Below are 10247 nucleotides of genomic sequence, written 5' to 3' on the forward strand. Positions count from 1 at the left end.
TTTCCATCGAGAAATTTCACACCTTCTCAAATTTTTTTCTCGAAAGTGGATAGGATTTCGGAGGTATGTATATTCACCAAAAATGATTATAATTGACCCCCGCAAGCGAAAATAATTTTTCCAGAACGATTTGAAATTTTTGAATTTAATTGTTAATAACTTTTTAACGAAGTCTCCATCAACAAATTGGTATTCTTGATTTTCGTCTTATCCTGGCCTCTAGAATCTTCCATTAAAATTTTTCCCAGGTGTGGCCGAACATATTATTAGTTGCGTGGTGATTCAAACGCTTGGTAAGAGCACGAATTGATTTATTTTCTACCCGGACTGTTATTTAATTTTTGGTGATGTATGGCAGCAATTGTACGTGAAGAACAAGCGGGTATCTCGAATAGATATCTTGACAATAATTCGCGCGAATTTTGCTTCAGTTTGCAATGTGGATAACGTGAATATTATAGTGAAATCAATGAACTTTGGTCTAATTTAAAAATAAAATAACGATTTTCTTAGGGTGCATCTAGCGATCGAAATAGGTATGCATAAAACCAAGGTTGAAATAGTGGTAAAAAGAGTCTTATCCTTTTCCAGAACCGTTATCGAAAGTAACATTTCAGAAGATGAATACGATTGTTTTGCTCGTCGCCATTGCGGGAATATGCACGGCTGCGCCACAATATTATCTTCCTTCCGGGGCCGTGTACCCGCATCCGGCTAATTTGCTAACCTCGGCGCTAGAAGACACTTTGCCCAACCACCTGCGGAACGATTTCTACAAAAATCCCAGAATCGCAGCCAGGCTCGCGCAGGAATCGTGGTTTATTAATAAAGAAATGCAGGTAAATTTTACCAACGTTGCACCAAGAAAAACTACTCTAATAATTTATATCGCGAAAATATTAATACCGCGTTCTTATTACAGGTAATCGATCGCGATACAGATAAAATTCCACGTGAAAAAATCTACAACGTTCTCCACAATGCAGGATTCGTGCAAAAATAAATATAGAATAATAAATAATTTTCGGCGTATCATCGATTTCATACAACTTGTACAGCAACCCTTTTATTGTTCCTTCATCTCCATGTTGATAGAACGAAGATACATTCACCGTAATTTATTTAATTTAATATTTATTACGTTTAAATAAATTTAGACACTGGACAATTATACGAACGAGTTACTGTAGTACATTTTTTAGTTGAATTGATTGTTAATGAATTAGGAAATACATTGTTTTCCAAAGTACAGAAGAGAAAGTACCAAATAATCATTTACCATAAACGGTCAATGCGATTAATTTGCAACAGTTACTCGAGTAAACTGTTATCTATTTAATAGAATCTTCTGTTCATGATTTAAAACTTTTTTAATTCGGATGAGAATTTTTCTCATCTCTGCACGACACACGTACACGTTCACATACACTCTACCAACAATAGTAAGTATTTCGGCTGGTCGCATCGGCCATTTTCTCTTTATATGTTTCGTGAGCCAAAAACCACGCATTCGATTAAATTTGATCACTTTAAATATATATACAAATAATAAATTGCCATGTTTGCATTCAGCACGCACGCAATACAATCACCATCGGCGGAAACATTAGACTCACAACACCACGTAACATTTCGTAATCCGTGCGACGAAGAAACGAACACGAATGTATCGTATTTCTAAAACTATTTGCCTCGGTTCTATTTGGAATCATAAATAAACGCGATGTCTCGGTACTTCCCCGTGCAATTAAATTAAATTTCTCAGTATTATGTATATTTAATGTAAAAAGATAGTTCGTAGGATTTCTAGAAAATTTGATCCTTTCATTTCCGTTCGGGCAATTTATGCTTTTCGAGGGATTTCAAAATGATGTCGACGATAGACATGTCCTCGCCCATTAGGTAACGTGATTTGTTTTTAATACCTTTAAACTCGTGCCCGTGCAACATGCTATGCACTTTTTCTAAATAATAATCTATTTGATTCGCGTATAATGCGCCATTGCTTTCGTATCGCAATATACGCGGATTGTAACTTTCGATCAATCGATTGAGATATCGAGCTATGTTTACCTCGCCTAGTATTTGGTGCATCCCCGGTAACCGCATTATCGGATCGATTCCAATTTGTTTCCAAATTATCGTCAGATCCAGATCGATATCCTGGTCATTGTTTCGATATTCCGAACAGAACGTTGCCAAATCGTTTGGCAAACGTTGAATGCTCGAGTGCGTGTGCGTCGACACAGAAATGCCAATGTAAGGTTTCATGTGGCCACAGAAAGATTCTATGAACCTGATTGGATAACTTGGGTTGCAAAATATCACTAGTTTCTGTTTATCGAATTTCCCTAGACGATCGACGTCGCAACGTTCATTTTCGCGCTCGTTCGATTCTTGCACTATCGATTTTTCTTTTTGGCCTTCGAGCTTTTGTCTTTGCAAAGAATTGTGGCTGGTCCTAACAGAGAAAAACATTTCGCACTAATTTTTTAACGCTCGAACAGCTTTCGAAACAACAGATCGTAAGCTAAATGTATAAACGTTTGCCTTATAAAAGTATTTCAATATAAATAAATACCTTAATAAGTTTAGAAAGATATTTACTTGTTTAAGCGACAAATAGGATTGTTATAAACCATTTCCATATCCACTTTCGATCCTACCAAATCTCGTATATTGTTTAATCCGTATTTAATCATAGTCGGCCTGTGACAAACATTACAATGTTTATACACAGAATTAATACACACGCGTTACGAAAAAAAAAAAGAAAACCAGTATTTGCCTTTGCCTTTACATACCTTTCTAGGGACAATCCCCATGCGATTACGTTCACATTGTCGGGTAATCCCATTGGTAACAACATTTCTGGCCTGAACATTCCACTGTTACCAATTTCTATCCACTTATTCAGGCCATTGTGGTAACAGAAAATTTCCATGCTCGGTTCGGTGTACGGATTATACGCGGGTTTGAACTCAAGTTGCGTAATACCGAGTTTTTTGAAAAATTCGTACAGTATTCCTATTAGATCGCCTAACGTAAGATTATAATCGGCGACTACACCTTCGATTTGGTGAAATTCCGCTAGATGCGTAGCATCCAGAGTTTCGTTACGAAATACTCGATCGATGCTAAAATATTTCACTGGTTTGAAACCACCCTGAAATGCATTTACAAATCGTCTCAATGCTATTCTTAGGGGGTAGCTATCCAGACTAGTTTTTAAGTACGAACGCTTAATTACCTCTTGTATAAGCTTGTAAAGCATTCTAGCGCTAACAGCGGTCGTATGAGTGCGAAGAAGGTTCTTCTGGGCTTCCTCTATTTTCCATTCATAACGATACCCCATAGACCCGTAACCCCCTTCGCTATGAACGCGTTTTACTTTCTCTAAATACTCCATTGGAAAATTTGTACTATGTAATGGCTCTAAAATGAACGTTAAATCTCATTTACCGCGATAATGGAGTAACGAGTACAATAAAATTATTAATGTAACTACCGGATACAAAAAAAGTATCATGGGCGTCTCTAGCCGGATGTTGTTGGGGTTGAAACAAAGCATCAAAGTTCCAGAATGAACTTTCCACGAAATTATTCGTGGGCATTTCTGTGAATCTAAATGATAAATAACAGAAAGTACTAGTAGAACAAGTACGAAGATAAATTTAAAATTCGATAAACATTTTTAACTTATATACCCCATTTCAAGGAAAATTTTTCTAAATTCATTTCTAACTTTCAAAAGAGGATGCAAGTGTCCTACTTCAAGAGCAGAGCCAAGCGCCGTAAAATTGTATGGTTTGAATTTTTTATTTTTCCAAGCACCGTTCACCAATAAATCTGCAGTCAATTCTGTTTCTAATTTTTCAACCTTTGTCAGAAAGTTTGGGCCTTTCCCCAACAGTATTGACTTAACAACCCTTTGGATAAAAAGATTACTTGTAAACACGATCGTAATTGTTTATATCTATCATGTGCAACTTACACTTCTTGAATGAGTTTCCTCTTCTTGTAGTCGCTTCTAAGACGATCAGTCAGGTTTGTTAGATCCTTCAAATGAATCTGCGTAATGTCCTCGATGGATGATACTTTCTTTTTTACAATGGCTGTTCCACTAGTTTTGTGAATTTCTATCCAGCCAGCCTGTAATGCTTTCGAGAATCCGACTTTAGCAAATGGTACGGATTGCATAATTTCGGACTGGGGTATACCATCATCGGGGATCGAATTATAAACTGCTGCTTCGTGGCTCCCATAGCTTACCACGTGTTGTCCTTCTGACGTTAATTCCCACTTTTTTGTGATCACGCTCTCAGCTGTGATCAACTGTAAAACAAACCATAAATTTCCACGTTAAAACACTACTTTTGAGGTTATGTGGACACGTAAACTTTCTGCAATTTATCTGGATATTTGTAATGTACGATTATTGAGAAATATTTTCATATAAGAGCTAGATTCCGACGAATATTTTTAATCATCGATTATTACCAAAATTTTAAGAACCATAAGAGACTTATTTCATTGAACTTACGTCGCCAATTGCTTCCAGACTTTTTATGGCTCCAATTATTTTCTGATGGTTTTCTTTAAAAACATCTGCCAGATCGAAAGAAGTTACTTCGCCGTACTTATCCAAATATTCCAAAATCTGGTCGGTCAATTGTTTTGTCATATTTAAAATAAGATTGCTTTCGAACGACACAACCGGCGAACAACCACGTGAACAATAATGACATAATAATAGTTAATATTTGACTCTTTATATATATATATTTCTTTTGAAACCCGTTCGTCGTCTAATATAATTATCTCTATCAAAATATTTCTCAAACAATAAAACATTACTAAAATTACTGAGCATTTTCTTTGTAATTAACGTACTCATATGTATCTATTATTATGCAAATCATTTTTACTAGAATTAAATTCGCAAACATAAATCATTCCAACATTCTCGAACAAATGTACTGGTTGCAAAAGTTTTTATTATTATAGTTTAAACTATTTAAAGGCAAATTTCTACTTGGCGGGTAATATTTACATGCAAACCGGAATTTAAACCGCATTTTAATGTACCTAACACAATGGGGGTTAACGAAAAATAAGTTACAAATAAATCGAAACTTTTTATTCGTTATTCGAAAAGAAAATCCCAATGCCAATACTATTAAGTTAATTAAGAACACGTTTCCGAATAAATATACACGGAAACTTGTTCATAACCGTTTTGTAACTGGGTTGATACAACCCAGACCTAACCCTACTCAGTAGTGTAATGCATTCTACTTTACAAATCAATTTACGAACGAAACCTAACATTCGTTACTCGTAAATAAAATCTACTCAACTCAGTCTACTACATGGTACTATCTTAATTGAAATACAATAAAATGTTTTCTTTATTGCTACATTATCCGTTAATTTACAGTAATTTCAGCCCCAGTTTATGATAAATAGAAGAGTTAAATTACCTAGATTGCATTTAATTAATTTGTTAGCCTTCTGTAAATACTTCGCGTGGATCAATCATCCTAAAAATCCTTGTAAGTACGTCGCCGCATCTACCTTCCATTTTGATGTTTGCAAGACCGTCCGCCCTAGTTTCACCGATATTCAATATGGCTATTGGTATTCCAATTTCATTAGCTTGCAACGCTATCCTATACCCGGAATATGTGGTCAACGTAGAACCCAGAACCAATAACGAGTCGGAATGTTTGACATTATATTTCACGCTTTCCACTATTTGACGCGGTACATTATCGCCGAAAAATATAATGTCGGGCTTCAAGATACCGCCGCATTCTTCGCACGGGGGAACAACAAATCCTTCCACTTGTTCCTGTTAAAATTTTCGTTCTTTAGATTTAAATTTAAACAAATTTACATTTTTCAAAGTATCAGACTGCCCTTCTATGTTCGCGTATTGCTTACATGTGATAGGTCTACATCCCCATCAGGTCTTATCATTTGACTAGATGCTGTTATATTTGGATTTAGCTTGTTTAAAATATTTTGAAACAAGTGTCTACATATTCGTCGATCGCAGTTAAGACACATTACTCTAAAAGCTGTCCCATGCAATTCTATGACTCTCCTACTACCTGCCTTTGCGTGCAAGTTATCCACATTTTGAGTGATGATGCATTTTATTTTATTTGCATCCTCTAATGTTTTCAATACTTTGTGAGTGTTATTTGGCTTAATGAAGGAAAACCTATAGAATCATTGTCTTTGTTACAGTTACATTCATCAACATTTGTCTGTATTTCCATTTTAAAAACTACAACCTTGGCCAACCTACATAATTCCTTGCCCAATAACGTTTTCGAATAGCATCACTTTTGCAAAAATCTTTGTAAAGTACCGGTCTACGACTGCTCTTTGCATAGAGCCCAACGCCCTCAGATCTATAATCAGGGAGACCACTTTCTGTAGAGATTCCTGCTCCTGTCAATATGCAAATGTCATTATGATTATTAATAAATTCTTTTAATTTTAGCAATTCTGCATCTTTTGCTTGTTTGCATTTTGGTACAAATGGAAGGTCTTTTTCGTACGTTCTAACTGTAAAAATAGTTTGAATAATTAAACTCTGATTACAATTAATATATAAACCTGAATTACTTACATAATATCGTAAGTGCTCCCATTTTACGAACAGTTCTACACATTCCTGCGTGAATGCTGTTCATTTTAAAAAATATAATTCTATTTAGAATATTTGCGCTAAAAATCCTATTCGATACTGTATAGGTAACAAAATGGTAAACTTTAGTCAGGAATAGTTGATCTCGACTTTCGTCATCTCATTTTGGATTCGTGACAATGAAGCCATATAACGATTCTTTCATTAAAATAATTATCCGATACATTTGACGCATGTATATAAATAAATCTATGTCGTATTATGCTACACGTGGCGATTATAGCTGCAATCAAGGTTTTTCTTCTCAAAAAACGTCTACAAATCTGAAATTCTTCAGATAATGAAAATATAGATTCAAGGATGAAAGGAACGTTCCTAAGCGAATATTTTAAACAATCAGTCGAATTAAACGATATAAATCTTATATTAAAACGATGACATCGTCATTGTAACATGAATTCGTGTCGATTAAGGGGAAAGTTACCAACAATTACTAAAGGTATTTTTTCACGTGGCTGTAACAAAAAAATGATAGTGTAGCAGTCTTTCGACTATTTTTATACAATTGAGTGTTATATTTTCATTTTAAAATGTGATAAAATAAATATTAGTAAATAACAAAACTATGCTAGTTCTAAATCAACAAAAAGTTCAAATGCCAATAGACACGAAAAAAGTGGCATTAATCGAACAACGAATAGATCGTAAGTTCGTTGAATTTTGAAATCGTTTTTGAGTTGTTTTCTCGATTCATCGTTGAAGAAATTTAAGTGTCATTGTTTCGTATAACTGAAAAATGAAAATCCCTAGTATTATATTGAATCTAAACGTTGTCGATACGATATAATTGGTATTTCAGAGTAGTCAAAGGCAAAGGCGTCAACGTGTTGGAAATATACGTTCTTCATATATCAAATCGTGACTGTAATTCTGTGAAATGGCTGCGATTAGTTTATTAAACCCGAAAGCCGAATTTGCGAGGGCCGCTCAGGCGTTGGCCGTGAATATTACGGCCGCAAAAGGAATTCAAGATGTGATGAAAACGAATCTAGGGCCGAAAGGCACGATGAAAATGTATGTACACTTCTTCTCACGTGCAGACTTTCATAATTGTTTATACAAATTGACCGATTAAACGTAAAGAGAAAGATTAAAATGCGCGGAATTGTGAACGGTATTTTTTTGTTAATCGTTTCGTGTAAAAATCAGTTCGTACGACGCTCGAAAATTTGTGACTTATTATCCATATTAGGTAAGGTTGGGCTAGGCGAAGTACCGGTATTACGATGCGATCGGGAAACGAGAATTTTCGATTATCGTTTCCGGTTTTTTCGTATTAATAATTGAGAACTTATAATTTGACGATGTAATAATTATTTTCACGATTAATTATCGTTCGAAATAAAGAATTACAAATTACTCTGTTAACTGATTCGTTTAAAGGTTGGTCTCTGGAGCAGGTGACATAAAAATTACAAAAGATGGAAACATACTATTGCACGAAATGCAAATACAGCATCCAACTGCATCTCTGATTGCCAGAGCATCTACTGCTCAAGATGATATTACCGGAGATGGTACAACCAGTACTGTATTAGTCATTGGGGAACTTCTTAAGCAAGCAGACATTTATATATCCGAGGGTCTTCATCCTAGAATACTTACAGAAGGTTTTGATTTAGCCAGAATTAAAACTTTGGAAGTACTGGACTCCATGAAAATTCCAATTGAACCTACTAAAGAGAGTCTGCTTAATGTTGCTAGAACTTCTCTTAGAACCAAGGTTCATTCCTCTATAGCTGATAAATTGGCAGAAATCTGTGTGGATGCTGTCTTGACTATCAGGCAAGGGACTCAAGATATTGATCTGCACATGGTTGAGCTTATGGAAATGCAACACAGAACAGCAGCAGACTCAACTTTAGTTCGTGGTATTGTAACAGATCATGGATCCAGACATCCAGACATGCCTAAAAAAGTTACAAATGCCTATATTTTAACATGCAATGTCAGCTTGGAGTATGAAAAGAGCGAGGTGAATACAAATTGAGAAAAAAATATATTCATGTTTTATGAATTATTTTCAAATTTAAAAATTTCTAACATTCACGAATCTAGGTAAACAGTGGTTTCTTCTATAAAACCGCCGAAGAACGGGAAAAGCTCGTGGGGGCCGAGCGTCAATTTATCGACAAACGAGTAAAGAAAATAATCGAATTGAAAAAGAAACTGTGCGACGGAACGGACAAATCGTTCGTCATTATAAATCAGAAGGGCATCGATCCGCCATCCTTGGACATGCTCGCCAAAGAAAACATCCTCGCTTTGCGCAGAGCGAAACGTAGAAATATGGAGCGTTTGGCTCTGGCGTGCGGTGGAACGGCTATGAATTCGTTCGACGATTTGCAAGAAGAACATTTAGGATGGGCGGGACTCGTATACGAACACGTATTGGTAAAAATCTACTCGATATAATGAAAACGTTCAGACAACAAATTATCGTGTAAGATAAGAAATATATATTTTGTTATTTCGTAATAGGGAGAAACAAAATATACGTTCATAGAAGAATGCAAGAAACCAAATTCAGTGACCATTCTCTTGAAGGTAAAACTGCTTGTGAATTATGCTTTTCAATTTACTCGCCAATTTTTAATTCAATTTTCTCGCCAATTATTAGGGACCGCAGAAACACATTTTGGAGCAATTGAAAGATGCCGTTCGAGATGGTCTTAGAGCTATCAAGAATGCTATCGACGATGGCGCGGTTATTGCCGGTGCTGGTGCTTTCGAAGTGGCCGCCAGCAAGGCACTTAAACAGTACGAAGAAAAAGTTAAAGGAAAACAACGGTTGGGCGTGAAAGCATACGCGGAAGCTTTGCTTGTAATTCCAAAAATTCTTGGTAAACAAAATATTTCATTGGCAATTTCTAGCAGCTATTGAAATTATTGTTCGTACGTTTGATCGTATTTGATTTTGTCGATTCAGCTGTGAATAGCGGATTCGATGCGCAAGACACGATTGTTAAATTATTCGAGGAAGCGGCTGCATTGCAAGAACCAGTAGGATTAGATGTTTCGACGGGTGAAGTATTGAAACCCGCAGACGCAGGCATTTATGACAATTATAACGTGAAGAAACAAATAATTAACTCCTGGTGAGTGGCACACGATTAGATCATTGAATGCATACAGTTCTAATTTGTTAATGTTATTGGTACTGAAATATTAATCTTTCATTTACAGTACGATCATCGCCAGCAATCTGCTTTTGGTCGATGAAATAATGAAAGCAGGATTATCGTCTCTGAAAGGGTAAACCCGCTAACAAGTATTCGTTGATTAAAAATATATTTTTGGGAACTTCAAGTTACTTTGTGTAATTTAAATGTCACGTTTGCACGATTTTTAATCGAAACTTCCGCATAATTCGAACATTTTTTTTTATTGCTTTCAATTAACGCAAAAGAACTGCACAGAATAACAAATAAAGCGCTACTTTTAAATTTAAGAAAGAAGAGAAACATGGTGAATATCTATTTTTTTTGTTAATCGTATGAACTTCTCATTTATGATTAGAGAGCGA

General features: G+C 35.5%; 3 protein-coding genes across 5 annotated transcripts; 1 reads left to right on the plus strand and 2 right to left on the minus strand.

Annotated features, from left to right (window-relative positions):
- Nucleotides 1-1001: 1001 nt before the first annotated feature.
- LOC122396253 (phenylalanine--tRNA ligase alpha subunit) lies at nucleotides 1002-4726 on the minus strand. 2 transcript variants are annotated; one of them, XM_043394473.1, is made up of 8 exons: nucleotides 4544-4726; nucleotides 3995-4335; nucleotides 3708-3929; nucleotides 3509-3624; nucleotides 3251-3435; nucleotides 2805-3166; nucleotides 2608-2709; nucleotides 1002-2461 (listed from the first exon to the last, which is right to left on the minus strand). In XM_043394473.1, exons 1-8 carry the CDS (start codon nucleotides 4682-4684, stop codon nucleotides 1825-1827), a joined length of 2106 nt encoding a protein of 701 aa, XP_043250408.1. In that variant the 5' UTR covers nucleotides 4685-4726; the 3' UTR covers nucleotides 1002-1824. The 2 variants fall into 2 exon arrangements, with proteins under 2 accessions (XP_043250408.1, XP_043250409.1); XM_043394474.1 differs by having other exon boundaries at nucleotides 2333-2461; nucleotides 2582-2709.
- LOC122396255 (NAD-dependent protein deacylase Sirt4) lies at nucleotides 4263-7069 on the minus strand. 2 transcript variants are annotated; one of them, XM_043394477.1, is made up of 5 exons: nucleotides 6644-7069; nucleotides 6303-6579; nucleotides 5947-6229; nucleotides 5484-5854; nucleotides 4263-4335 (listed from the first exon to the last, which is right to left on the minus strand). In XM_043394477.1, exons 1-4 carry the CDS (start codon nucleotides 6705-6707, stop codon nucleotides 5507-5509), a joined length of 972 nt encoding a protein of 323 aa, XP_043250412.1. In that variant the 5' UTR covers nucleotides 6708-7069; the 3' UTR covers nucleotides 4263-4335; nucleotides 5484-5506. The 2 variants fall into 2 exon arrangements, with proteins under 2 accessions (XP_043250412.1, XP_043250411.1); XM_043394476.1 differs by lacking the exon at nucleotides 4263-4335 and having other exon boundaries at nucleotides 5266-5854.
- A 196-nt stretch (nucleotides 7070-7265) lies between these two features.
- On the plus strand, nucleotides 7266-10210 carry LOC122396254 (T-complex protein 1 subunit zeta). Its single transcript, XM_043394475.1, has 8 exons — nucleotides 7266-7365; nucleotides 7521-7735; nucleotides 8105-8696; nucleotides 8780-9115; nucleotides 9203-9268; nucleotides 9342-9564; nucleotides 9651-9819; nucleotides 9908-10210. The coding sequence occupies exons 2-8, from the start codon at nucleotides 7599-7601 to the stop codon at nucleotides 9978-9980; spliced, it is 1596 nt and encodes a 531-aa protein (XP_043250410.1). The 5' UTR covers nucleotides 7266-7365; nucleotides 7521-7598; the 3' UTR covers nucleotides 9981-10210.
- Nucleotides 10211-10247: the final 37 nt, after the last annotated feature.

The sequence above is a fragment of the Colletes gigas genome, unplaced genomic scaffold (genome assembly GCF_013123115.1).
Source record: "Colletes gigas isolate AHSC1104 unplaced genomic scaffold, ASM1312311v1 Colletes_gigas_Sc00007, whole genome shotgun sequence".
Lineage (NCBI taxonomy): Eukaryota > Metazoa > Arthropoda > Insecta > Hymenoptera > Colletidae > Colletes > Colletes gigas.

Excerpts from the sequence above, each read along its gene's own strand:
- LOC122396254 (XM_043394475.1), top strand. The coding sequence starts at position 7,599 with ATGGCTGCGATTAGTTTATTAAACCCGAAAGCCGAATTTGCGAGGGCC. Across the intron at positions 7,736-8,104 it reads CCGAAAGGCACGATGAAAAT|GTTGGTCTCTGGAGCAGGTG; the intron begins GTATGTACACTT and ends ATTCGTTTAAAG. Across the intron at positions 8,697-8,779 it reads TGGAGTATGAAAAGAGCGAG|GTAAACAGTGGTTTCTTCTA; the intron begins GTGAATACAAAT and ends TCACGAATCTAG.
- LOC122396255 (XM_043394477.1), bottom strand. The coding sequence starts at position 6,707 with ATGAACAGCATTCACGCAGGAATGTGTAGAACTGTTCGTAAAATGGGA. Across the intron at positions 6,580-6,643 it reads GGGAGCACTTACGATATTAT|TTAGAACGTACGAAAAAGAC; the intron begins GTAAGTAATTCA and ends CTATTTTTACAG. Across the intron at positions 6,230-6,302 it reads AATTATGTAGGTTGGCCAAG|GTTTTCCTTCATTAAGCCAA; the intron begins GTTGTAGTTTTT and ends ATGATTCTATAG.
- LOC122396253 (XM_043394473.1), bottom strand. The coding sequence starts at position 4,684 with ATGACAAAACAATTGACCGACCAGATTTTGGAATATTTGGATAAGTAC. Across the intron at positions 3,167-3,250 it reads TTTACAAGCTTATACAAGAG|GGTGGTTTCAAACCAGTGAA; the intron begins GTAATTAAGCGT and ends AATGCATTTCAG. Across the intron at positions 2,462-2,607 it reads CCTATTTGTCGCTTAAACAA|GACCAGCCACAATTCTTTGC; the intron begins GTAAATATCTTT and ends TTTCTCTGTTAG.